At 45.9% G+C, this 27,995-nt stretch overlaps 1 protein-coding gene across 3 annotated transcripts in view; it reads left to right on the top strand.

The window, feature by feature from the left end:
* The window catches only part of si:ch211-117c9.5 (sodium- and chloride-dependent creatine transporter 1), a 105,985-nt gene that overhangs the window by 65,096 nt on the left and 12,894 nt on the right, over positions 1–27,995 (top strand). For all 3 annotated transcript variants that reach the window (XM_045693006.2, XM_045693007.2, XM_045693005.2), the window contains exons 6-7: positions 26,690–26,824; positions 26,911–27,014. In XM_045693006.2, coding sequence (XP_045548962.1) covers positions 26,690–26,824; positions 26,911–27,014 — 239 coding nt within the window. The remainder of the gene's footprint in view (positions 1–26,689; positions 26,825–26,910; positions 27,015–27,995) is intronic.

Here is a 27,995-nt window from a genome sequence, read left to right on the forward strand (position 1 = left end):
ACAGCTCTGTTCCCTTCTCTGTAGGTAGTGTACTTCACAGCTCTGTTCCCTTCTCTGTAGGTAGTGTACTTCACAGCTCTGTTTCCATCCCTGTAGGTAGTGTACTTCACAGCTCTGTTTCCTTCCCTGTAGGTGGTGTACTTCACAGCTCTGTTCCCTTCTCTGTAGGTAGTGTACTTCACATCTCTGTTTCCTTCTCTGTAGGTAGTGTACTTCACAGCTCTGTTCCCTTACCTGTAGGTAGTGTACTTCACAGCTCTGTTCCCTTCTCTGTAGGTAGTGTACTTCACAGCTCTGTTTCCTTCTCTGTAGGTAGTGTACTTCACAGCTCTGTTCCCTTCTCTGTAGGTAGTGTACTTCACAGCTCTGTTCCCTTCTCTGTAGGTAGTGTACTTCACAGCTCTGTTCACTTACCTGTAGGTAGTGTACTTCACAGCTCTGTTTCCATCCCTGTAGGTAGTGTACTTCACAGCTCTGTTCCCTTCTCTGTAGGTAGTGTACTTCACAGCTCTGTTCCCTTCTCTGTAGGTAGTGTACTTCACAGCTCTGTTCTCTTCTCTGTAGGTAGTGTACTCCACAACTCTGTTTCCTTCTCTGTAGATAGTGTACTTCACAGCTCTGTTCCCTTACCCTTAGGTAGTGTACTTCACATCTCTGTTTCCATCCCTGTAGGTAGTGTACTTCACAGCTCTGTTTCCATCCCTGTAGGTAGTCTACTTCACAAGTCTGTTCCCTTACCTGGAGGTAGTGTATTTCACAGCTCTGTTCCCTCACCTGTAGGTAGTGTACTTTACAGCTCTGTTCCCTTCTCTGTAGGTAGTGTACTTCACAGCTCTGTTCCCTTCTCTGTAGGTAGTGTACTTCACAGCTCTGTTTCCTTCTCTTTAGGTAGTGTACTTCACAGCTCTCTTCCCTTCTCTGTAGGTAGTGTACTTCACAGCTCTGTTCCCTTCTCTGTAGGTAGTGTACTTCACAGCTCTGTTTCCTTCTCTGTAGGTAGTGTACTTCACAGCTCTGTTCCCTTCTCTGTAGGTAGTGTATTTCACAGCTCTGTTCCCTTCTCTGTAGGTAGTGTACTTCACAGCTCTGTTCCCTTCTCTGTAGGTAGTGTATTTCACAGCTCTGTTCCCTTCTCTGTAGGTAGTGTACTTCACAGCTCTGTTCCCTTCTCTGTAGGTAGTGTACTTCACAGCTCTGTTTCCATCCCTGTAGGTAGTGTACTTCACTTCTCTGTTTCCTTCCCTGTAGGTAGTGTACTTCACAGCTCTGTTCCCTTCTCTGTAGGTAGTGTACTTCACAGCTCTGTTCCCTTCTCTGTAGGTAGTGTACTTTACAGCTCTGTTCCCTTCTCTGTAGGTTGTGTACTTCACAGCTCTGTTCCCTTCTCTGTAGGTAGTGTACTTCACAGCTCTGTTCCCTTCTCTGTAGGTAGTGTACTTCACAGCTCTGTTTCCTTCTCTGTAGATAGTGTACTTCACAGCTCTGTTCCCTTACCTGTCGGTAGTGTACTTCACATCTCTGTTTCCATCCCTGTAGGTAGTGTACTTCACACTCTGTTTCCATCCCTGTAGGTAGTCTACTTCACAGCTCTGTTCCCTTCTCTGTAGGTAGTGTACTTCACATCTCTGTTTCCTTCTCTGTAGGTAGTGTACTTCACAGCTCTGTTCCCTTACCTGTAGGTAGTGTACTTCACAGCTCTGTTTCCATCTCTGTAGGTAGTGTACTTCACAGCTCTGTTCCCTTCTCTGTAGGTAGTGTACTTCAAAGCTCTGTTCCCTTCTCTGTAGGTAGTGTACTTCACAGCTCTGTTTCCTTCACTGTAGGTAGTGTACTTCACAGCTCTGTTCCCTTCTCTGTAGGTAGTGTACTTCACAGCTCTGTTCCCTTCTCTGTAGGTAGTGTACTTCACAGCTCTGTTTCCTTCTCTGTAGATAGTGTACTTCACAGCTCTGTTCCCTTACCTGTCGGTAGTGTACTTCACATCTCTGTTTCCATCCCTGTAGGTAGTGTACTTCACAGCTCTGTTTCCATCCCTGTAGGTAGTCTACTTCACAAGTCTGTTCCCTTACCTGTAGGTAGTGTACTTCACAGCTCTATTCCCTTCTCTGTAGGTAGTGTACTTCACAGCTCTATTCCCTCACCTGTAGATAGTGTACTTCACAGCTCTGTTCCCTCACCTGTAGATAGTGTGCTTCACATCTCTGTTCCCTTACCTGTAGGTAGTGTACTTCACAGCTCTGTTTCCTTCCCTGTAGGTAGTGTACTTCACAGCTCTGTTCCCTTCTCTGTAGGTAGTGTACTTCACAGCTCTGTTTCCTTCTCTGTAGATAGTGTACTTCACAGCTCTGTTCCCTTCTCTGTAGGTAGTGTACTTCACAGCTCTGTTCCCTTCTCTGTAGGTAGTGTACTTCACAGCTCTGTTCCCTTCTCTGTAGGTAGTGTACTTCACAGCTCTGTTCCCTTCTCTGTAGGTAGTGTACTTCACAGCTCTGTTCCCTTACCTGTAGGTAGTGTACTTCACAGCTCTGTTCCCTTCTCTGTAGGTAGTGTACTTCACATTCTGTTTCCATCCCTGTAGGTAGTGTACTTCACAGCTCTGTTCCCTTCTCTGTAGGTAGTGTACTTCACATCTCTGTTTCCTTCTCTGTAGGTAGTGTACTTCACAGCTCTGTTCCCTTACCTGTAGGTAGTGTACTTCACATCTCTGTTTCCATCCCTGTAGGTAGTGTACTTCACAGCTCTGTTCCCTTCTTTGTAGGTAGTGTACTTCACAGCTCTGTTCCCTTCTCTGTAGGTAGTGTACTTCACAGCTCTGTTTCCATCCCTGTAGGTAGTGTACTTCACATCTCTGTTTCCTTCCCTGTAGGTAGTGTACTTCACAGCTCTGTTCCCTTCTCTGTAGGTAGTGTACTCCACAACTCTGTTTCCTTCTCTGTAGATAGTGTACTTCACAGCTCTGTTCCCTTCTCTGTAGGTAGTGTACTTCACAGCTCTGTTTCCTTCTCTGTAGGTAGTGTACTTCACATCTCTGTTTCCTTCTCTGTAGGTAGTGTATTTCACAGCTCTGTTCCCTTCTCTGTAGGTAGTGTACTTCACAGCTCTGTTTCCTTCTCTGTAGGTAGTGTACTTCACAGCTCTGTTCCCTTCTCTGTAGGTAGTGTATTTCACAGCTCTGTTCCCTTCTCTGTAGGTACTGTACTTCACAGCTCTGTTCCCTTCTCTGTAGGTAGTGTACTTCACAGCTCTGTTCCCTTCTCTGTAGGTAGTGTACTTCACAGCTCTGTTCCCTTCTCTGTAGGTAGTGTACTTCACAGCTCTGTTTCCATCCCTGTAGGTAGTGTACTTCACATCTCTGTTTCCTTCCCTGTAGGTAGTGTACTTCACAGCTCTGTTCCCTTCTCTGTAGGTAGTGTACTCCACAACTCTGTTTCCTTCTCTGTAGATAGTGTACTTCACAGCTCTGTTCCCTTACCTGTAGGTAGTGTACTTCACATCTCTGTTTCCATCCCTGTAGGTAGTGTACTTCACAGCTCTGTTTCCATCCCTGTAGGTAGTGTACTTCACATCTCTGTTTCCTTCCCTGTAGGTAGTGTACTTCACAGCTCTGTTCCCTTCTCTGTAGGTAGTGTACTCCACAACTCTGTTTCCTTCTCTGTAGATAGTGTACTTCACAGCTCTGTTCCCTTACCTGTAGGTAGTGTACTTCACATCTCTGTTTCCATCCCTGTAGGTAGTGTACTTCACAGCTCTGTTTCCATCCCTGTAGGTAGTCTACTTCACAAGTCTGTTCCCTTACCTGGAGGTAGTGTACTTCACAGCTCTGTTCCCTCACCTGTAGATAGTGTACTTCACAGCTCTGTTCCCTTACCTGTAGGTAGTGTACTTCACAGCTCTGTTCCCTTCTCTGTAGGTAGTGTACTTCACAGCTCTGTTTCCTTCTCTGTAGGTAGTGTACTTCACAGCTCTGTTCCCTTCTCTGTAGGTAGTGTATTTCACAGCTCTGTTCCCTTCTCTGTAGGTAGTGTACTTCACAGCTCTGTTTCCTTCTCTGTAGGTAGTGTACTTCACAGCTCTGTTCCCTTCTCTGTAGGTAGTGTATTTCACAGCTCTGTTCCCTTCTCTGTAGGTAGTGTACTTCACAGCTCTGTTCCCTTCTCTGTAGGTAGTGTACTTCACAGCTCTGTTCCCTTCTCTGTAGGTAGTGTACTTCACAGCTCTGTTCCCTTCTCTGTAGGTAGTGTACTTCACAGCTCTGTTTCCATCCCTGTAGGTAGTGTACTTCACATCTCTGTTTCCTTTCCTTTAGGTAGTGTACTTCACAGCTCTTTTCCCTTCTCTGTAGGTAGTGTACTTCACAGCTCTGTTCCCTTCTCTGTAGGTAGTGTACTCCACAACTCTGTTTCCTTCTCTGTAGGTAGTGTACTTCACAGCTCTGTTCCCTTACCTGTAGGTAGTGTACTTCACAGCTCTGTTCCCTTCTCTGTAGGTAGTGTACTCCACAACTCTGTTTCCTTCTCTGTAGATAGTGTACTTCACAGCTCTGTTCCCTTACCTGTAGGTAGTGTACTTCACATCTCTGTTTCCATCCCTGTAGGTAGTGTACTTCACAGCTCTGTTTCCATCCCTGTAGGTAGTGTACTTCACATCTCTGTTTCCTTCCCTGTAGGTAGTGTACTTCACAGCTCTGTTCCCTTCTCTGTAGGTAGTGTACTCCACAACTCTGTTTCCTTCTCTGTAGATAGTGTACTTCACAGCTCTGTTCCCTTACCTGTAGGTAGTGTACTTCACATCTCTGTTTCCATCCCTGTAGGTAGTGTACTTCACAGCTCTGTTTCCATCCCTGTAGGTAGTGTACTTCACAGCTCTGTTTCCATCCCTGTAGGTAGTCTGCTTCACAAGTCTATTCCCTCACCTGTAGATAGTGTACTTCACAGCTCTGTTCCCTTACCTGTAGGTAGTGTACTTCACATCTCTGTTTCCTTCCCTGTAGGTAGTGTACTTCACAGCTCTGTTCCCTTCTCTGTAGGTAGTGTACTTCACAGCTCTGTACCCTTCTCTGTAGGCAGTGTACTTCACATGTCTGTTCCCTCTCTGTAGGTAGTGTACTTCACAGCTCTGTTTCCTTCTCTGTAGGTAGTGTACTACACAGCTCTGTTCCCTTCTCTGTAGGTAGTGTACTTCACTCTCTGTTTCCTTCCCTGTAGGTAGTGTACTTCACAGCTCTGTTCCCTTCTCTGTAGGTAGTGTACTTCACAGCTCTGTTTCACTTCTCTGTAGGTAGTGTACTTCACAGCTCTGTTCCCTTCTCTGTAGGTAGTGTACTTCACAGCTCTGTTCCCTTCTCTGTAGGTAGTGTACTTCACTCTCTGTTTCCTTCTCTGTAGGTAGTGTACTTCACAGCTCTGTTCCCTTCTCTGTAGGTAGTGTACTTCACAGCTCTGTTCCCTTCTCTGTAGGTAGTGTATTTCACAGCTCTGTTCCCTTCTCTGTAGGTAGTGTACTTCACAGCTCTGTTCCCTTCTCTGTAGGTAGTGTACTTCACAGCTCTGTTCCCTTCTCTGTAGGTAGTGTACTTCACAGCTCTGTTCCCTTCTCTGTAGGTAGTGTACTTCACAGCTCTGTTTCCATCCCTGTAGGTAGTGTACTTCACTTCTCTGTTTCCTTCCCTGTAGGTAGTGTACTTCACAGCTCTGTTCCCTTCTCTGTAGGTAGTGTACTTCACAGCTCTGTTCCCTTCTCTGTAGGTAGTGTACTTCACAGCTCTGTTCCCTTCTCTGTAGGTAGTGTACTTCACAGCTCTGTTCCCTTCTCTGTAGGTAGTGTACTTCACAGCTCTGTTCCCTTCTCTTTAGGTAGTGTACTTCACAGCTCTCTTCCCTTCTCTGTAGGTAGTGTACTTCACAGCTCTGTTCCCTTCTCTGTAGGTAGTGTAATTCACAGCTCTGTTTCCTTCTCTGTAGGTAGTGTACTTCACAGCTCTGTTCCCTTCTCTGTAGGTAGTGTACTTCACAGCTCTGTTCCCTTCTCTGTAGGTAGTGTACTTCACATCTCTGTTTCCTTCTCTGTAGGTAGTGTACTTCACAGCTCTGTTACCTTACCTTTAGGTAGTGTACTTCACAGCTCTGTTTCCATCCCTGTAGGTAGTGTACTTCACCACTCTGTTCCCTTCTCTGTAGGTAGTGTACTTCACAGCTCTGTTTCCATCCCTGTAGGTAGTGTACTTCACAGCTCTGTTTCCTTCCCTGTCGGTAGTGTACTTCACAGCTCTGTTCCCTTCTCTGTAGGTAGTGTACTTCACAGCTCTGTTCCCTTCTCTGTAGGTAGTGTACTTCACAGCTCTGTTCCCTTCTCTGTAGGTAGTGTACTTCACAGCTCTGTTTCCTTCACTGTAGGTAGTGTACTTCACAGCTCTGTTCCCTTCTTTGTAGGTAGTGTACTTCACAGCTCTGTTTCCTTCACTGTAGGTAGTGTACTTCACAGCTCTGTTCCCTTACCTGTCGGTAGTGTACTTCACATCTCTGTTTCCATCCCTGTAGGTAGTGTACTTCACATCTCTGTTTCCATCCCTGTAGGTAGTGTACTTCACAGCTCTGTTTCCATCCCTGTAGGTAGTCTACTTCACAAGTCTGTTCCCTTACCTGTAGGTAGTGTACTTCACAGCTCTATTCCCTTCTCTGTAGGTAGTGTACTTCACAGCTCTGTTCCCTCACCTGTAGATAGTGTACTTCACATCTCTGTTCCCTTACCTGTAGGTAGTGTACTTCACAGCTCTGTTTCCTTCACTGTAGGTAGTGTACTTCACAGCTCTGTTCCCTTCTCTGTAGGTAGTGTACTTCACAACTCTGTTTCCTTCTCTGTAGATAGTGTACTTCACAGCTCTGTTCCCTTCTCTGTAGGTAGTGTACTTCACAGCTCTGTTCCCTTCTCTGTAGGTAGTGTACTTCACAGCTCTGTTCCCTTCTCTGTAGGTAGTGTACTTCACAGCTCTGTTCCCTTCTCTGTAGGTAGTGTACTTCACAGCTCTGTTCCCTTACCTGTAGGTAGTGTACTTCACAGCTCTGTTCCCTTCTCTGTAGGTAGTGTACTTCACATCTCTGTTTCCATCCCTGTAGGTAGTGTACTTCACAGCTCTGTTCCCTTCTCTGTAGGTAGTGTACTTCACATCTCTGTTTCCTTCTCTGTAGGTAGTGTACTTCACAGCTCTGTTCCCTTACCTGTAGGTAGTGTACTTCACACCTCTGTTTCCATCCCTGTAGGTAGTGTACTTCACAGCTCTGTTCCCTTCTTTGTAGGTAGTGTACTTCACAGCTCTGTTTCCATCCCTGTAGGTAGTGTACTTCACATCTCTGTTTCCTTCTCTGTAGGTAGTGTACTTCACAGCTCTGTTCCCTTACCTGTAGGTAGTGTACTTCACATCTCTGTTTCCATCCCTGTAGGTAGTGTACTTCACAGCTCTGTTTCCATCCCTGTAGGTAGTCTACTTCACAAGTCTGTTCCCTTACCTGGAGGTAGTGTACTTCACAGCTCTGTTCCCTCACCTGTAGATAGTGTACTTCACAGCTCTGTTCCCTTACCTGTAGGTAGTGTACTTCACATCTCTGTTTCCATCCCTGTAGGTAGTGTATTTCACAGCTCTGTTTCCATCCCTGTAGGTAGTCTACTTCACAAGTCTGTTCCCTTACCTGGAGGTAGTGTACTTCACAGCTCTGTTCCCTCACCTGTAGATAGTGTACTTCACAGCTCTGTTCCCTTCTCTGTAGGTAGTGCACTTCACATCTCTGTTTCCTTCCCTGTAGGTAGTGTACTTCACAGCTCTGTTCCCTTCTCTGTAGGTAGTGTACTTCACAGCTCTGTACCCTTCTCTGTAGGCAGTGTACTTCACAGGTCTGTTCCCTCTCTGTAGGTAGTGTACTTCACAGCTCTGTTTCCTTCTCTGTAGGTAGTGTACTACACAGCTCTGTTCCCTTCTCTGTAGGTAGTGTTCTTCACATCTCTGTTTCCTTCCCTGTAGGTAGTGTACTTCACAGCTCTGTTCCCTTCTCTGTAGGTAGTGTACTTCACAGCTCTGTTTCACTTCTCTGTAGGTAGTGTACTTCACAGCTCTGTTCCCTTCTCTGTAGGTAGTGTACTTCACAGCTCTGTTCCCTTACCTGTAGGTAGTGTACTTCACAGCTCTGTTTCCATCCCTGTAGGTAGTGTACTTCACCGCTCTGTTCCCTTCTCTGTAGGTAGTGTACTTCACAGCTCTGTTTCCTTCCCTGTAGGTAGTGTACTTCACAGCTCTGTTCCCTTCTCTGTAGGTAGTGTACTTCACAGCTCTGTTCCCTTCTCTGTAGGTAGTGTACTTCAAAGCTCTGTTCCCTTCTCTGTAGGTAGTGTACTTCACAGCTCTGTTTCCTTCACTGTAGGTAGTGTACTTCACAGCTCTGTTCCCTTCTCTGTAGGTAGTGTACTTCACAGCTCTGTTCCCTTCTCTGTAGGTAGTGTACTTCACAGCTCTGTTTCCTTCTCTGTAGATAGTGTACTTCACAGCTCTGTTCCCTTACCTGTAGGTAGTGTACTTCACATCTCTGTTTCCATCCCTGTAGGTAGTGTACTTCACAGCTCTGTTTCCATCCCTGTAGGTAGTCTACTTCACAAGTCTGTTCCCTTACCTGTAGGCAGTGTACTTCACAGCTCTGTTCCCTTCTCTGTAGGTAGTGTACTTCACAGCTCTGTACCCTTCTCTGTAGGTAGTGTACTTCACAGCTCTGTTCCCTGACCTGTAGGTAGTGTACTTCACATCTCTGTTTCCATCCCTGTAGGTAGTGTACTTCACAGCTCTGTTCCCTTCTCTGTAGGTAGTGTACTCCACAACTCTGTTTCCTTCTCTGTAGATAGTGTACTTCACAGCTCTGTTCCCTTACCTGTAGGTAGTGTACTTCACATCTCTGTTTCCATCCCTGTAGGTAGTGTACTTCACAGCTCTGTTCCCTTCTCTGTAGGTAGTGTACTTCACAGCTCTGTTTCCTTCTCTGTAGATAGTGTACTTCACAGCTCTGTTCCCTTACCTGTAGGTAGTGTACTTCACAGCTCTATTCCCTTCTCTGTAGGTAGTGTACTTCACAGCTCTGTTCCCTCACCTGTAGATAGTGTACTTCACATCTCTGTTCCCTTACCTGTAGGTAGTGTACTTCACAGCTCTGTTTCCTTCACTGTAGGTAGTGTACTTCACAGCTCTGTTCCCTTCTCTGTAGGTAGTGTACTTCACAGCTCTGTTCCCTTACCTGTAGGTAGTGTACTTCACAGCTCTATTCCCTTCTCTGTAGGTAGTGTACTTCACAGCTCTGTTCCCTCACCTGTAGATAGTGTACTTCACATCTCTGTTCCCTTACCTGTAGGTAGTGTACTTCACAGCTCTGTTTCCTTCACTGTAGGTAGTGTACTTCACAGCTCTGTTCCCTTCTCTGTAGGTAGTGTACTTCACAACTCTGTTTCCTTCTCTGTAGATAGTGTACTTCACAGCTCTGTTCCCTTCTCTGTAGGTAGTGTACTTCACAGCTCTGTTCCCTTCTCTGTAGGTAGTGTACTTCACAGCTCTGTTCCCTTCTCTGTAGGTAGTGTACTTCACAGCTCTGTTCCCTTCTCTGTAGGTAGTGTACTTCACAGCTCTGTTCCCTTACCTGTAGGTAGTGTACTTCACAGCTCTGTTCCCTTCTCTGTAGGTAGTGTACTTCACATCTCTGTTTCCATCCCTGTAGGTAGTGTACTTCACAGCTCTGTTCCCTTCTCTGTAGGTAGTGTACTTCACATCTCTGTTTCCTTCTCTGTAGGTAGTGTACTTCACAGCTCTGTTCCCTTACCTGTAGGTAGTGTACTTCACATCTCTGTTTCCATCCCTGTAGGTAGTGTACTTCACAGCTCTGTTCCCTTCTTTGTAGGTAGTGTACTTCACAGCTCTGTTTCCATCCCTGTAGGTAGTGTACTTCACAGCTCTGTTTCCATCCCTGTAGGTAGTGTACTTCACAGCTCTGTTCCCTTCTCTGTAGGTAGTGTACTTCACATCTCTGTTTCCTTCTCTGTAGGTAGTGTACTTCACAGCTCTGTTCCCTTACCTGTAGGTAGTGTACTTCACATCTCTGTTTCCATCCCTGTAGGTAGTGTACTTCACAGCTCTGTTTCCATCCCTGTAGGTAGTCTACTTCACAAGTCTGTTCCCTTACCTGGAGGTAGTGTACTTCACAGCTCTGTTCCCTCACCTGTAGATAGTGTACTTCACAGCTCTGTTCCCTTACCTGTAGGTAGTGTACTTCACATCTCTGTTTCCATCCCTGTAGGTAGTGTATTTCACAGCTCTGTTTCCATCCCTGTAGGTAGTCTACTTCACAAGTCTGTTCCCTTACCTGGAGGTAGTGTACTTCACAGCTCTGTTCCCTCACCTGTAGATAGTGTACTTCACAGCTCTGTTCCCTTACCTGTAGGTAGTGTACTTCACATCTCTGTTTCCTTCCCTGTAGGTAGTGTACTTCACAGCTCTGTTCCCTTCTCTGTAGGTAGTGTACTTCACAGCTCTGTACCCTTCTCTGTAGGCAGTGTACTTCACAGGTCTGTTCCCTCTCTGTAGGTAGTGTACTTCACAGCTCTGTTTCCTTCTCTGTAGGTAGTGTACTACACAGCTCTGTTCCCTTCTCTGTAGGTAGTGTACTTCACATCTCTGTTTCCCTCCCTGTAGGTAGTGTACTTCACATCTCTGTTCCCTTCTCTGTAGGTAGTGTACTTCACAGCTCTGTTTCACTTCTCTGTAGGTAGTGTACTTCACAGCTCTGTTCCCTTCTCTGTAGGTAGTGTACTTCACAGCTCTGTTCCCTTACCTGTAGGTAGTGTACTTCACAGCTCTGTTTCCATCCCTGTAGGTAGTGTACTTCACCGCTCTGTTCCCATCTCTGTAGGTAGTGTACTTCACAGCTCTGTTTCCTTCCCTGTAGGTAGTGTACTTCACAGCTCTGTTCCCTTCTCTGTAGGTAGTGTACTTCACAGCTCTGTTCCCTTCTCTGTAGGTAGTGTACTTCACAGCTCTGTTTCCTTCTCTGTAGATAGTGTACTTCACAGCTCTGTTCCCTTACCTGTAGGTAGTGTACTTCACATCTCTGTTTCCATCCCTGTAGGTAGTGTACTTCACAGCTCTGTTTCCATCCCTGTAGGTAGTCTACTTCACAAGTCTGTTCCCTTACCTGTAGGCAGTGTACTTCACAGCTCTGTTCCCTTACCTGTAGGTAGTGTACTTCACAGCTCTGTTCCCTTACCTGTAGGTAGTGTACTTCACATCTCTGTTTCCATCCCTGTAGGTAGTGTACTTCACAGCTCTGTTTACATCCCTGTAGGTAGTGTACTTCACATCTCTGTTTCCTTCCCTGTAGGTAGTGTACTTCACAGCTCTGTTCCCTTCTCTGTAGGTAGTGTACTCCACAACTCTGTTTCCTTCTCTGTAGATAGTGTACTTCACAGCTCTGTTCCCTTACCTGTAGGTAGTGTACTTCACATCTCTGTTTCCATCCCTGTAGGTAGTGTACTTCACAGCTCTGTTTCCATCCCTGTAGGTAGTGTACTTCACAGCTCTGTTTCCATCCCTGTAGGTAGTCTGCTTCACAAGTCTATTCCCTCACCTGTAGATAGTGTACTTCACAGCTCTGTTCCCTTACCTGTAGGTAGTGTACTTCACATCTCTGTTTCCTTCCCTGTAGGTAGTGTATTTCACAGCTCTGTTCCCTTCTCTGTAGGTAGTGTACTTCACAGCTCTGTTTCCTTCTCTGTAGGTAGTGTACTTCACAGCTCTGTTTCCTTCTCTGTAGGTAGTGTACTACACAGCTCTGTTCCCTTCTCTGTAGGTAGTGTACTTCACTCTCTGTTTCCTTCCCTGTAGGTAGTGTACTTCACAGCTCTGTTCCCTTCTCTGTAGGTAGTGTACTTCACAGCTCTGTTTCACTTCTCTGTAGGTAGTGTATTTCACAGCTCTGTTCCCTTCTCTGTAGGTAGTGTACTTCACTCTCTGTTTCCTTCTCTGTAGGTAGTGTACTTCACAGCTCTGTTCCCTTCTCTGTAGGTAGTGTACTTCACAGCTCTGTTCCCTTCTCTGTAGGTAGTGTATTTCACAGCTCTGTTCCCTTCTCTGTAGGTAGTGTACTTCACAGCTCTGTTCCCTTCTCTGTAGGTAGTGTACTTCACAGCTCTGTTCCCTTCTCTGTAGGTAGTGTACTTCACAGCTCTGTTCCCTTCTCTGTAGGTAGTGTACTTCACAGCTCTGTTTCCATCCCTGTAGGTAGTGTACTTCACTTCTCTGTTTCCTTCCCTGTAGGTAGTGTACTTCACAGCTCTGTTCCCTTCTCTGTAGGTAGTGTACTTCACAGCTCTGTTCCCTTCTCTGTAGGTAGTGTACTTCACAGCTCTGTTCCCTTCTCTTTAGGTAGTGTACTTCACAGCTCTCTTCCCTTCTCTGTAGGTAGTGTACTTCACAGCTCTGTTCCCTTCTCTGTAGGTAGTGTAATTCACAGCTCTGTTTCCTTCTCTGTAGGTAGTGTACTTCACAGCTCTGTTCCCTTCTCTGTAGGTAGTGTACTTCACAGCTCTGTTCCCTTCTCTGTAGGTAGTGTACTTCACATCTCTGTTTCCTTCTCTGTAGGTAGTGTACTTCACAGCTCTGTTCCCTTACCTGTAGGTAGTGTACTTCACAGCTCTGTTTCCATCCCTGTAGGTAGTGTACTTCACCACTCTGTTCCCTTCTCTGTAGGTAGTGTACTTCACAGCTCTGTTTCCATCCCTGTAGGTAGTGTACTTCACAGCTCTGTTTCCTTCCCTGTCGGTAGTGTACTTCACAGCTCTGTTCCCTTCTCTGTAGGTAGTGTACTTCACAGCTCTGTTCCCTTCTCTGTAGGTAGTGTACTTCACAGCTCTGTTCCCTTCTCTGTAGGTAGTGTACTTCACAGCTCTGTTTCCTTCACTGTAGGTAGTGTACTTCACAGCTCTGTTCCCTTCTCTTTAGGTAGTGTTATTCACAGCTCTGTTCCCTTCTCTGTAGGTAGTGTACTTCACAGCTCTGTTTCCTTCTCTGTAGATAGTGTACTTCACAGCTCTGTTCCCTTACCTGTCGGTAGTGTACTTCACATCTCTGTTTCCATCCCTGTAGGTAGTGTACTTCACAGCTCTGTTCCCTTACCTGTAGGTAGTGTACTTCACATCTCTGTTTCCATCCCTGTAGGTAGTGTACTTCACAGCTCTGTTCCCTTCTTTGTAGGTAGTGTACTTCACAGCTCTGTTTCCATCCCTGTAGGTAGTGTACTTCACATCTCTGTTTCCATCCCTGTAGGTAGTGTACTTCACAGCTCTGTTTACATCCCTGTAGGTAGTGTACTTCACATCTCTGTTTCCTTCCCTGTAGGTAGTGTACTTCACAGCTCTGTTCCCTTCTCTGTAGGTAGTGTACTCCACAACTCTGTTTCCTTCTCTGTAGATAGTGTACTTCACAGCTCTGTTCCCTTACCTGTAGGTAGTGTACTTCACATCTCTGTTTCCATCCCTGTAGGTAGTGTACTTCACAGCTCTGTTTCCATCCCTGTAGGTAGTGTACTTCACAGCTCTGTTTCCATCCCTGTAGGTAGTCTGCTTCACAAGTCTATTCCCTCACCTGTAGATAGTGTACTTCACAGCTCTGTTCCCTTACCTGTAGGTAGTGTACTTCACATCTCTGTTTCCTTCCCTGTAGGTAGTGTACTTCACAGCTCTGTTCCCTTCTCTGTAGGTAGTGTACTTCACATCTCTGTTTCCTTCTCTGTAGGTAGTGTACTTCACAGCTCTGTTTCCTTCTCTGTAGGTAGTGTACTACACAGCTCTGTTCCCTTCTCTGTAGGTAGTGTACTTCACTCTCTGTTTCCTTCTCTGTAGGTAGTGTACTTCACAGCTCTGTTCCCTTCTCTGTAGGTAGTGTACTTCACAGCTCTGTTTCACTTCTCTGTAGGTAGTGTATTTCACAGCTCTGTTCCCTTCTCTGTAGGTAGTGTACTTCACTCTCTGTTTCCTTCTCTGTAGGTAGTGTACTTCACAGCTCTGTTCCCTTCTCTGTAGGTAGTGTACTTCACAGCTCTGTTCCCTTCTCTGTAGGTAGTGTACTTCACAGCTCTGTTCCCTTCTCTGTAGGTAGTGTACTTCACATCTCTGTACCCTTCTCTGTAGGTAGTGTACTTCACAGCTCTGTTCCCTTACCTGTAGGTAGTGTACTTCACATCTCTGTTTCCATCCCTGTAGGTAGTGTACTTCACAGCTCTGTTCCCTTCTCTGTAGGTAGTGTACTCCACAACTCTGTTTCCTTCTCTGTAGATAGTGTACTTCACAGCTCTGTTCCCTTACCTGTAGGTAGTGTACTTCACATCTCTGTTTCCATCCCTGTAGGTAGTGTACTTCACAGCTCTGTTTACATCCCTGTAGGTAGTGTACTTCACATCTCTGTTTCCTTCCCTGTAGGTAGTGTACTTCACAGCTCTGTTCCCTTCTCTGTAGGTAGTGTACTCCACAACTCTGTTTCCTTCTCTGTAGATAGTGTACTTCACAGCTCTGTTCCCTTACCTGTAGGTAGTGTACTTCACATCTCTGTTTCCATCCCTGTAGGTAGTGTACTTCACAGCTCTGTTTCCATCCCTGTAGGTAGTGTACTTCACAGCTCTGTTTCCATCCCTGTAGGTAGTCTGCTTCACAAGTCTATTCCCTCACCTGTAGATAGTGTACTTCACAGCTCTGTTCCCTTACCTGTAGGTAGTGTACTTCACATCTCTGTTTCCTTCCCTGTAGGTAGTGTACTTCACAGCTCTGTTCCCTTCTCTGTAGGTAGTGTACTTCACAGCTCTGTTTCCTTCTCTGTAGGTAGTGTACTTCACAGCTCTGTTTCCTTCTCTGTAGGTAGTGTACTACACAGCTCTGTTCCCTTCTCTGTAGGTAGTGTACTTCACTCTCTGTTTCCTTCCCTGTAGGTAGTGTACTTCACAGCTCTGTTCCCTTCTCTGTAGGTAGTGTACTTCACAGCTCTGTTTCACTTCTCTGTAGGTAGTGTATTTCACAGCTCTGTTCCCTTCTCTGTAGGTAGTGTACTTCACTCTCTGTTTCCTTCTCTGTAGGTAGTGTACTTCACAGCTCTGTTCCCTTCTCTGTAGGTAGTGTACTTCACAGCTCTGTTCCCTTCTCTGTAGGTAGTGTATTTCACAGCTCTGTTCCCTTCTCTGTAGGTAGTGTACTTCACAGCTCTGTTCCCTTCTCTGTAGGTAGTGTACTTCACAGCTCTGTTCCCTTCTCTGTAGGTAGTGTACTTCACAGCTCTGTTCCCTTCTCTGTAGGTAGTGTACTTCACAGCTCTGTTTCCATCCCTGTAGGTAGTGTACTTCACTTCTCTGTTTCCTTCCCTGTAGGTAGTGTACTTCACAGCTCTGTTCCCTTCTCTGTAGGTAGTGTACTTCACAGCTCTGTTCCCTTCTCTGTAGGTAGTGTACTTCACAGCTCTGTTCCCTTCTCTTTAGGTAGTGTACTTCACAGCTCTCTTCCCTTCTCTGTAGGTAGTGTACTTCACAGCTCTGTTCCCTTCTCTGTAGGTAGTGTAATTCACAGCTCTGTTTCCTTCTCTGTAGGTAGTGTACTTCACAGCTCTGTTCCCTTCTCTGTAGGTAGTGTACTTCACAGCTCTGTTCCCTTCTCTGTAGGTAGTGTACTTCACATCTCTGTTTCCTTCTCTGTAGGTAGTGTACTTCACAGCTCTGTTCACTTACCTGTAGGTAGTGTACTTCACAGCTCTGTTTCCATCCCTGTAGGTAGTGTACTTCACCACTCTGTTCCCTTCTCTGTAGGTAGTGTACTTCACAGCTCTGTTTCCATCCCTGTAGGTAGTGTACTTCACAGCTCTGTTTCCTTCCCTGTCGGTAGTGTACTTCACAGCTCTGTTCCCTTCTCTGTAGGTAGTGTACTTCACAGCTCTGTTCCCTTCTCTGTAGGTAGTGTACTTCACAGCTCTGTTCCCTTCTCTGTAGGTAGTGTACTTCACAGCTCTGTTTCCTTCACTGTAGGTAGTGTACTTCACAGCTCTGTTCCCTTCTCTTTAGGTAGTGTTATTCACAGCTCTGTTCCCTTCTCTGTAGGTAGTGTACTTCACAGCTCTGTTTCCTTCTCTGTAGATAGTGTACTTCACAGCTCTGTTCCCTTACCTGTCGGTAGTGTACTTCACATCTCTGTTTCCATCCCTGTAGGTAGTGTACTTCACAGCTCTGTTCCCTTACCTGTAGGTAGTGTACTTCACATCTCTGTTTCCATCCCTGTAGGTAGTGTACTTCACAGCTCTGTTCCCTTCTTTGTAGGTAGTGTACTTCACAGCTCTGTTTCCATCCCTGTAGGTAGTGTACTTCACATCTCTGTTTCCATCCCTGTAGGTAGTGTACTTCACAGCTCTGTTTACATCCCTGTAGGTAGTGTACTTCACATCTCTGTTTCCTTCCCTGTAGGTAGTGTACTTCACAGCTCTGTTCCCTTCTCTGTAGGTAGTGTACTCCACAACTCTGTTTCCTTCTCTGTAGATAGTGTACTTCACAGCTCTGTTCCCTTACCTGTAGGTAGTGTACTTCACATCTCTGTTTCCATCCCTGTAGGTAGTGTACTTCACAGCTCTGTTTCCATCCCTGTAGGTAGTGTACTTCACAGCTCTGTTTCCATCCCTGTAGGTAGTCTGCTTCACAAGTCTATTCCCTCACCTGTAGATAGTGTACTTCACAGCTCTGTTCCCTTACCTGTAGGTAGTGTACTTCACATCTCTGTTTCCTTCCCTGTAGGTAGTGTACTTCACAGCTCTGTTCCCTTCTCTGTAGGTAGTGTACTTCACATCTCTGTTTCCTTCTCTGTAGGTAGTGTACTTCACAGCTCTGTTTCCTTCTCTGTAGGTAGTGTACTACACAGCTCTGTTCCCTTCTCTGTAGGTAGTGTACTTCACTCTCTGTTTCCTTCCCTGTAGGTAGTGTACTTCACAGCTCTGTTCCCTTCTCTGTAGGTAGTGTACTTCACAGCTCTGTTTCACTTCTCTGTAGGTAGTGTATTTCACAGCTCTGTTCCCTTCTCTGTAGGTAGTGTACTTCACTCTCTGTTTCCTTCTCTGTAGGTAGTGTACTTCACAGCTCTGTTCCCTTCTCTGTAGGTAGTGTACTTCACAGCTCTGTTCCCTTCTCTGTAGGTAGTGTACTTCACAGCTCTGTTCCCTTCTCTGTAGGTAGTGTACTTCACAGCTCTGTTCCCTTCTCTGTAGGTAGTGTACTTCACAGCTCTGTTCCCTTCTCTGTAGGTAGTGTACTTCACAGCTCTGTTCCCTTCTCTGTAGGTAGTGTACTTCACAGCTCTGTTCCCTTCTCTGTAGGTAGTGTACTTCACAGCTCTGTTCCCTTCTCTGTAGGTAGTGTACTTCACAGCTCTGTTTCCATCCCTGTAGGTAGTGTACTTCACTTCTCTGTTTCCTTCCCTGTAGGTAGTGTACTTCACAGCTCTGTTCCCTTCTCTGTAGGTAGTGTACTTCACAGCTCTGTTCCCTTCTCTGTAGGTAGTGTACTTCACAGCTCTGTTCCCTTCTCTTTAGGTAGTGTACTTCACAGCTCTCTTCCCTTCTCTGTAGGTAGTGTACTTCACAGCTCTGTTCCCTTCTCTGTAGGTAGTGTAATTCACAGCTCTGTTTCCTTCTCTGTAGGTAGTGTACTTCACAGCTCTGTTCCCTTCTCTGTAGGTAGTGTACTTCACAGCTCTGTTCCCTTCTCTGTAGGTAGTGTACTTCACATCTCTGTTTCCTTCTCTGTAGGTAGTGTACTTCACAGCTCTGTTCCCTTACCTGTAGGTAGTGTACTTCACAGCTCTGTTTCCATCCCTGTAGGTAGTGTACTTCACCACTCTGTTCCCTTCTCTGTAGGTAGTGTACTTCACAGCTCTGTTTCCATCCCTGTAGGTAGTGTACTTCACAGCTCTGTTTCCTTCCCTGTCGGTAGTGTACTTCACAGCTCTGTTCCCTTCTCTGTAGGTAGTGTACTTCACAGCTCTGTTCCCTTCTCTGTAGGTAGTGTACTTCACAGCTCTGTTCCCTTCTCTGTAGGTAGTGTACTTCAAAGCTCTGTTTCCTTCACTGTAGGTAGTGTACTTCACAGCTCTGTTCCCTTCTCTGTAGGTAGTGTACTTCACAGCTCTGTTCCCTTCTCTGTAGGTAGTGTACTTCACAGCTCTGTTTCCTTCTCTGTAGATAGTGTACTTCACAGCTCTGTTCCCTTACCTGTCGGTAGTGTACTTCACATCTCTGTTTCCATCCCTGTAGGTAGTGTACTTCACAGCTCTGTTCCCTTACCTGTAGGTAGTGTACTTCACAGCTCTGTTCCCTTCTTTGTAGGTAGTGTACTTCACAGCTCTGTTTCCATCCCTGTAGGTAGTGTACTTCACAGCTCTGTTTCCTTCCTTGTAGGTAGTGTACTTCACAGCTCTGTTCCCTTCTCTGTAGGTAGTGTACTTCACATCTCTGTTTCCTTCTCTGTAGGTAGTGTACTTCACAGCTCTGTTCCCTTACCTGTAGGTAGTGTACTTCACATCTCTGTTTCCATCCCTGTAGGTAGTGTACTTCACAGCTCTGTTTCCATCCCTGTAGGTAGTCTACTTCACAAGTCTGTTCCCTTACCTGGAGGTAGTGTACTTCACAGCTCTGTTCCCTCACCTGTAGATAGTGTACTTCACAGCTCTGTTCCCTTACCTGTAGGTAGTGTACTTCACATCTCTGTTTCCATCCCTGTAGGTAGTGTATTTCACAGCTCTGTTTCCATCCCTGTAGGTAGTCTACTTCACAAGTCTGTTCCCTTACCTGGAGGTAGTGTACTTCACAGCTCTGTTCCCTCACCTGTAGATAGTGTACTTCACAGCTCTGTTCCCTTACCTGTAGGTAGTGTACTTCACATCTCTGTTTCCTTCCCTGTAGGTAGTGTACTTCACAGCTCTGTTCCCTTCTCTGTAGGTAGTGTACTTCACAGCTCTGTACCCTTCTCTGTAGGCAGTGTACTTCACAGGTCTGTTCCCTCTCTGTAGGTAGTGTACTTCACAGCTCTGTTTCCTTCTCTGTAGGTAGTGTACTACACAGCTCTGTTCCCTTCTCTGTAGGTAGTGTACTTCACATCTCTGTTTCCTTCCCTGTAGGTAGTGTACTTCACAGCTCTGTTCCCTTACCTGTAGGTAGTGTACTTCACATCTCTGTTTCCATCCCTGTAGGTAGTGTACTTCACAGCTCTGTTTCCATCCCTGTAGGTAGTGTACTTCACAGCTCTGTTTCCATCCCTGTAGGTAGTCTGCTTCACAAGTCTATTCCCTCACCTGTAGATAGTGTACTTCACAGCTCTGTTCCCTTACCTGTAGGTAGTGTACTTCACATCTCTGTTTCCTTCCCTGTAGGTAGTGTACTTCACAGCTCTGTTCCCTTCTCTGTAGGTAGTGTACTTCACTAGCTCTGTTTCCTTCTCTGTAGGTAGTGTACTTCACAGCTCTGTTTCCTTCTCTGTAGGTAGTGTACTACACAGCTCTGTTCCCTTCTCTGTAGGTAGTGTACTTCACTCTCTGTTTCCTTCCCTGTAGGTAGTGTACTTCACAGCTCTGTTCCCTTCTCTGTAGGTAGTGTACTTCACAGCTCTGTTTCACTTCTCTGTAGGTAGTGTATTTCACAGCTCTGTTCCCTTCTCTGTAGGTAGTGTACTTCACTCTCTGTTTCCTTCTCTGTAGGTAGTGTACTTCACAGCTCTGTTCCCTTCTCTGTAGGTAGTGTACTTCACAGCTCTGTTCCCTTCTCTGTAGGTAGTGTATTTCACAGCTCTGTTCCCTTCTCTGTAGGTAGTGTACTTCACAGCTCTGTTCCCTTCTCTGTAGGTAGTGTACTTCACAGCTCTGTTCCCTTCTCTGTAGGTAGTGTACTTCACAGCTCTGTTCCCTTCTCTGTAGGTAGTGTACTTCACAGCTCTGTTTCCATCCCTGTAGGTAGTGTACTTCACTTCTCTGTTTCCTTCCCTGTAGGTAGTGTACTTCACAGCTCTGTTCCCTTCTCTGTAGGTAGTGTACTTCACAGCTCTGTTCCCTTCTCTGTAGGTAGTGTACTTCACAGCTCTGTTCCCTTCTCTTTAGGTAGTGTACTTCACAGCTCTCTTCCCTTCTCTGTAGGTAGTGTACTTCACAGCTCTGTTCCCTTCTCTGTAGGTAGTGTAATTCACAGCTCTGTTTCCTTCTCTGTAGGTAGTGTACTTCACAGCTCTGTTCCCTTCTCTGTAGGTAGTGTACTTCACAGCTCTGTTCCCTTCTCTGTAGGTAGTGTACTTCACATCTCTGTTTCCTTCTCTGTAGGTAGTGTACTTCACAGCTCTGTTCCCTTACCTGTAGGTAGTGTACTTCACAGCTCTGTTTCCATCCCTGTAGGTAGTGTACTTCACCACTCTGTTCCCTTCTCTGTAGGTAGTGTACTTCACAGCTCTGTTTCCATCCCTGTAGGTAGTGTACTTCACAGCTCTGTTTCCTTCCCTGTCGGTAGTGTACTTCACAGCTCTGTTCCCTTCTCTGTAGGTAGTGTACTTCACAGCTCTGTTCCCTTCTCTGTAGGTAGTGTACTTCACAGCTCTGTTCCCTTCTCTGTAGGTAGTGTACTTCACAGCTCTGTTTCCTTCACTGTAGGTAGTGTACTTCACAGCTCTGTTCCCTTCTCTGTAGGTAGTGTACTTCACAGCTCTGTTCCCTTCTCTGTAGGTAGTGTACTTCACAGCTCTGTTTCCTTCTCTGTAGATAGTGTACTTCACAGCTCTGTTCCCTTACCTGTCGGTAGTGTACTTCACATCTCTGTTTCCATCCCTGTAGGTAGTGTACTTCACAGCTCTGTTTCCATCCCTGTAGGTAGTCTACTTCACAAGTCTGTTCCCTTACCTGTAGGTAGTGTACTTCACATCTCTGTTTCCATCCCTGTAGGTAGTGTACTTCACAGCTCTGTTCCCTTCTCTGTAGGTAGTGTACTTCACATCTCTGTTTCCTTCTCTGTAGGTAGTGTACTTCACAGCTCTGTTCCCTTACCTGTAGGTAGTGTACTTCACATCTCTGTTTCCATCCCTGTAGGTAGTGTACTTCACAGCTCTGTTCCCTTCTTTGTAGGTAGTGTACTTCACAGCTCTGTTTCCATCCCTGTAGGTAGTGTACTTCACAGCTCTGTTTCCTTCCTTGTAGGTAGTGTACTTCACAGCTCTGTTCCCTTCTCTGTAGGTAGTGTACTTCACATCTCTGTTTCCTTCTCTGTAGGTAGTGTACTTCACAGCTCTGTTCCCTTACCTGTAGGTAGTGTACTTCACATCTCTGTTTCCATCCCTGTAGGTAGTGTACTTCACAGCTCTGTTTCCATCCCTGTAGGTAGTCTACTTCACAAGTCTGTTCCCTTACCTGGAGGTAGTGTACTTCACAGCTCTGTTCCCTCACCTGTAGATAGTGTACTTCACAGCTCTGTTCCCTTACCTGTAGGTAGTGTACTTCACATCTCTGTTTCCATCCCTGTAGGTAGTGTATTTCACAGCTCTGTTTCCATCCCTGTAGGTAGTCTACTTCACAAGTCTGTTCCCTTACCTGGAGGTAGTGTACTTCACAGCTCTGTTCCCTCACCTGTAGATAGTGTACTTCACAGCTCTGTTCCCTTACCTGTAGGTAGTGTACTTCACATCTCTGTTTCCTTCCCTGTAGGTAGTGTACTTCACAGCTCTGTTCCCTTCTCTGTAGGTAGTGTACTTCACAGCTCTGTACCCTTCTCTGTAGGCAGTGTACTTCACAGGTCTGTTCCCTCTCTGTAGGTAGTGTACTTCACAGCTCTGTTTCCTTCTCTGTAGGTAGTGTACTACACAGCTCTGTTCCCTTCTCTGTAGGTAGTGTACTTCACATCTCTGTTTCCTTCCCTGTAGGTAGTGTACTTCACAGCTCTGTTCCCTTCTCTGTAGGTAGTGTACTTCACAGCTCTGTTTCACTTCTCTGTAGGTAGTGTACTTCACAGCTCTGTTCCCTTCTCTGTAGGTAGTGTACTTCACAGCTCTGTTCCCTTCTCTGTAGGTAGTGTACTTCACTGCTCTGTTCCCTTCTCTGTAGGTAGTGTACTTCACAGCTCTGTTCCCTTCTCTGTAGGTAGTGTATTTCACAGCTCTGTTCCCTTCTCTGTAGGTAGTGTACTTCACAGCTCTGTTCCCTTCTCTGTAGGTAGTGTACTTCACAGCTCTGTTCCCTTCTCTGTAGGTAGTGTACTTCACAGCTCTGTTCCCTTCTCTGTAGGTAGTGTACTTCACAGCTCTGTTTCCATCCCTGTAGGTAGTGTACTTCACATCTCTGTTTCCTTCCCTGTAGGTAGTGTACTTCACAGCTCTGTTCCCTTCTCTGTAGGTAGTGTACTTCACAGCTCTGTTCCCTTCTCTGTAGGTAGTGTACTTCACAGCTCTGTTCCCTTCTCTGTAGGTAGTGTACTTCACAGCTCTGTTCCCTTCTCTGTAGGTAGTGTACTTCACAGCTCTGTTTCCTTCTCTTTAGGTAGTGTACTTCACAGCTCTGTTCCCTTCTCTGTAGGTAGTGTACTTCACAGCTCTGTTCCCTTCTCTGTAGGTAGTGTACTTCACAGCTCTGTTTCCTTCTCTGTAGGTAGTGTATTTCACAGCTCTGTTCCCTTCTCTGTAGGTAGTGTACTTCACAGCTCTGTTCCCTTCTCTGTAGGTAGTGTACTTCACATCTCTGTTTCCTTCTCTGTAGGTAGTGTACATCACAGCTCTGTTCCCTTACCTGTAGGTAGTGTACTTCACAGCTCTGTTTCCATCCCTGTAGGTAGTGTACTTCACCGCTCTGTTCCCTTCTCTGTAGGTAGTGTACTTCACAGCTCTGTTTCCTTCCCTGTAGGTAGTGTACTTCACAGCTCTGTTCCCTTCTCTGTAGGTAGTGTACTTCACAGCTCTGTTCCCTTCTCTGTAGGTAGTGTACTTCACCGCTCTGTTCCCTTCTCTGTAGGTAGTGTACTTCACAGCTCTGTTTCCTTCCCTGTAGGTAGTGTACTTCACCGCTCTGTTCCCTTCTCTGTAGGTAGTGTACTTCACACCTCTGTTTCCATCCCTGTAGGTAGTGTACTTCACAGCTCTGTTCCCTTACCTGTAGGTAGTGTACTTCACATCTCTGTTTCCATCCCTGTAGGTAGTGTACTTCACAGCTCTGTTTCCATCCCTGTAGGTAGTCTACTTCACAAGTCTGTTCCCTTACCTGTAGGTAGTGTACTTCACAGCTCTGTTCCCTTCTCTGTAGGTAGTGTACTTCACAGCTCTGTTCCCTCACCTGTAGATAGTGTACTTCACAGCTCTGTTCCCTCACCTGTAGATAGTGTATTTCACATCTCTGTTCCCTTACCTGTAGGTAGTGTACTTCACAGCTCTGTTTCCTTCCCTGTAGGTAGTGTACTTCACAGCTCTGTTCCCTTCTCTGTAGGTAGTGTACTTCACAGCTCTGTTTCCATCCCTGTAGGTAGTGTACTTCACAGCTCTGTTTCCTTCCCTGTAGGTAGTGTACTTCACAGCTCTGTTCCCTTCTCTGTAGGTAGTGTACTTCACATCTCTGTTTCCTTCTCTGTAGGTAGTGTACTTCACAGCTCTGTTCCCTTACCTGTAGGTAGTGTACTTCACATCTCTGTTTCCATCCCTGTAGGTAGTGTACTTCACAGCTCTGTTTCCATCCCTGTAGGTAGTCTACTTCACAAGTCTGTTCCCTTACCTGGAGGTAGTGTACTTCACAGCTCTGTTCCCTCACCTGTAGATAGTGTACTTCACAGCTCTGTTCCCTTACCTGTAGGTAGTGTACTTCACAGCTCTGTTCCCTTCTCTGTAGGTAGTGTACTTCACAGCTCTGTTTCCTTCTCTGTAGGTAGTGTACTTCACAGCTCTGTTCCCTTCTCTGTAGGTAGTGTACTTCACATCTCTGTTTCCTTCTCTGTAGGTAGTGTACTTCACAGCTCTGTTCCCTTACCTGTAGGTAGTGTACTTCACAGCTCTGTTTCCATCCCTGTAGGTAGTGTACTTCACCGCTCTGTTCCCTTCTCTGTAGGTAGTGTACTTCACAGCTCTGTTTCCTTCCCTGTAGGTAGTGTACTTCACAGCTCTGTTCCCTTCTCTGTAGGTAGTGTACTTCACAGCTCTGTTCCCTTCTCTGTAGGTAGTGTACTTCAAAGCTCTGTTCCCTTCTCTGTAGGTAGTGTACTTCACAGCTCTGTTTCCTTCACTGTAGGTAGTGTACTTCACAGCTCTGTTCCCTTCTCTGTAGGTAGTGTACTTCACAGCTCTGTTCCCTTCTCTGTAGGTAGTGTACTTCACAGCTCTGTTTCCTTCTCTGTAGATAGTGCTCCAGCCGTCCTCCGGGGGACCCAGCTCTGTTCCCTTACCTGTAGGTAGTGTACTTCACAGCCGTCCCTCCGGGGTGCTTCCGCTCGCATCCCTGTAGGTAGTGTACTTCACAGCTCTGTTTCCATCCCTGTAGGTAGTCTACTTCACAAGTCTGTTCCCTTACCTGTAGGCAGTGTACTTCACAGCTCTGTTCCCTTCTCTGTAGGTAGTGTACTTCACAGCTCTGTACCCTTCTCTGTAGGTAGTGTACTTCACAGCTCTGTTTCCATCCCTGTAGGTAGTCTACTTCACAAGTCTGTTCCCTTACCTGTAGGCAGTGTACTTCACAGCTCTGTTTCCTTCTCTTTAGGTAGTGTACTTCACAGCTCTGTTTCCTTCTCTGTAGGTAGTGTACTTCACATCTCTGTTCCCTTCTCTGTAGGTAGTGTACTTCACAGCTCTGTTCCCTTCTCTGTAGGTAGTGTACTTCACAGCTCTGTTCCCTTCTCTGTAGGTAGTGTACTTCACAGCTCTGTTTCCTTCTCTGTAGATAGTGTACTTCACAGCTCTGTTCCCTTACCTGGAGGTAGTGTACTTCACAGCTCTGTTCCCTCACCTGTAGATAGTGTACTTCACAGCTCTGTTCCCTTCTCCTGTAGATAGTGTACTTCACAGCTCTGTTCCCTTACCTGTAGGTAGTGTACTTCACAGCTCTGTTTCCTTCCCTGTAGGTAGTGTACTTCACAGCTCTGTTCCCTTCTCTGTAGGTAGTGTACTTCACAGCTCTGTTTCCTTCTCTGTAGATAGTGTACTTCACAGCTCTGTTCCCTTCTCTGTAGGTAGTGTACTACACATCTCTGTTCCCTTCTCTGTAGGTAGTGTACTTCACAGCTCTGTTCCCTTCTCTGTAGGTAGTGTACTTCACAGCTCTGTTCCCTTCTCTGTAGGTAGTGTACTTCACAGCTCTGTTCCCTTCTCTGTAGGTAGTGTACTTCACAGCTCTGTTCCCTTCTCTGTAGGTAGTGTACTTCACAGCTCTGTTCCCTTCTCTGTAGGTAGTGTACTTCACAGCTCTGTTCCCTTACCTGTAGGTAGTGTACTTCACAGCTCTGTTCCCTTCTCTGTAGGTAGTGTACTTCACATCTCTGTTTCCTTCTCTGTAGGTAGTGTACTTCACAACTCTGTTCCCTTACCTGTAGGTAGTGTACTTCACATCTCTGTTTCCATCCCTGTAGGTAGTGTACTTCACAGCTCTGTTTCCATCCCTGTAGGTAGTCTACTTCACAAGTCTGTTCCCTTACCTGTAGGTAGTGTACTTCACAGCTCTGTTCCCTTCTCTGTAGGTAGTGTACTTCACAGCTCTGTTCCCTCACCTGTAGATAGTGTACTTCACATCTCTGTTCCCTTACCTGTAGGTAGTGTACTTCACAGCTCTGTTTCCTTCCCTGTAGGTAGTGTACTTCACAGCTCTGTTCCCTTCTCTGTAGGTAGTGTACTTCACAGCTCTGTTTCCTTCTCTGTAGATAGTGTACTTCACAGCTCTGTTCCCTTCTCTGTAGGTAGTGTACTTCACAGCTCTGTTCCCTTCTCTGTAGGTAGTGTACTTCACAGCTCTGTTCCCTTCTCTGTAGGTAGTGTACTTCACAGCTCTGTTCCCTTCTCTGTAGGTAGTGTACTTCACAGCTCTGTTTCCTTACCTGAAGGTAGTGTACTTCACAGCTCTGTTCCCTTCTCTGTAGGTAGTGTACTTCACAGCTCTGTTCCCTTCTTTGTAGGTAGTGTACTTCACAGCTCTGTTCCCTTCTCTGTAGGTAGTGTACTTCACAGCTCTGTTCCCTTCTCTGTAGGTAGTGTACTTCACAGCTCTGTTTCCATCCCTGTAGGTAGTGTACTTCACAGCTCTGTTCCCTTCCCTGTAGGTAGTGTACTTCACAGCTCTGTTCCCTTCTCTGTAAGTAGTGTACTTCACATCTCTGTTTCCATCCCTGTAGGTAGTGTACTTCACAGCTCTGTTCCCTTCTCTGTAGGTAGTGTACTTCACAGCTCTGTTCCCTTCTCTGTAGGTAGTGTACTTCACAGCTCTGTTCCCTTCTCTGTAGGTAGTGTACTTCACAGCTCTGTTTCCATCCCTGTAGGTAGTGTACTTCACAGCTCTGTTTCCTTCTCTGTAGGTAGTGTACTTCACAGCTCTGTTCCCTTCTCTGTAAGTAGTGTACTTCACATCTCTGTTTCCATCCCTGTAGGTAGTGTACTTCACAGCTCTGTTTCCATCCCTGTAGGTAGTGTACTTCACAGCTCTGTTCCCTTACCTGGTCCTGGTGGTTCTGTTGGCCCATGGTGTAACCTTACCTGGAGCGCTGGATGGGATTGTGTACTACCTGAAACCAGACTGGTCCAAACTCTGGGAAGCCCAGGTATGGTGTGTACAGTACAGACAGCATGTGTTGCACAGGGATATGCAAGGATTGTTTTAACATAAATATTCATGTTGTGTTCCTAGGTGTGGATCGATGCTGGCACACAGATCTTCTTCTCCTATGCCATTGGTCTGGGTGCTTTAACTGCCCTGGGCAGCTACAACCGCTTCCACAACAACTGCTACCAGTAAGTATGACAAAAAAGCACAGTTAGACCATAAACCCCATCAACCACTGCTACCAAACATGACCACAAAGTCGATCCCCCCAAAAACTGCAGGGATAATTAGTTATTGGTTTATTTTTTGTAGGATAAAATGTAAGAGAAAAAAAAGCATTGTCTTGAACTTCCATTATTCTCCCAAGAGTGTCTGAGTATAACATCTAATAATCAGAGTGAGTCAGCTCCCTCACTAGTCCCACTGCTGCAGCAGGTCTGGGTTGAATGGCTGAGATGCTTCTAGCATGTGTTTATCCTAAACTGACTCAGAAATGTAAACAAACCCAACTTCCTAAAATGGCAGTTTTCTGGACGTTGCCAATAATATGGATGTTTTTTAATAGATACCAAGTCTCGACACTAATGTTAGGCCTTAGCAGGAATTTATGGAATGTCCATTTAGGAGTAGCCTTTCAATGACTTTGTTCTATTCTTTTTTGTTTACCTTAGTTAGAAATGTACATGCAGTCTCAGTTATGAAGGTGTTCATATTAGCTAGTCATGGCCCTCTGATGTAGGCTATATGATAACCATAAACTGTAAATGAGGGTAAACTGAGGGCATGAGAGAGTTTGAGTTTTGATTTGGTTTCTAGGTCTAGTAGATGACGGAGCTGATGAATGGTTTTGATTTGGTTTCTAGGTCTAGTAGATGACGGAGCTGATGAATTGTTTTGATTTGGTTTCTAGGTCTAGTAGATGACGGAGCTGATGAATGGTTTTGATTTGGTTTCTAGGTCTAGTAGATGACGGAGCTGATGAATGGTTTTGATTTGGTTTCTAGGTCTAGTAGATGACGGAGCTGATGAATAGTTTTGATTTGGTTTCTAGGTCTAGTAGATGACGGAGCTGATGAATGGTTTTGATTTGGTTTCTAGGTCTAGTAGATGACGGAGCTGATGAATAGTTTTGATTTGGTTTCTAGGTCTAGTAGATGACGGAGCTGATG

Source organism: Salmo salar, chromosome 13, assembly GCF_965601325.2.
Source record: "Salmo salar chromosome 13, fSalSal1, whole genome shotgun sequence".
NCBI classification, from domain to species: domain Eukaryota; kingdom Metazoa; phylum Chordata; class Actinopteri; order Salmoniformes; family Salmonidae; genus Salmo; species Salmo salar.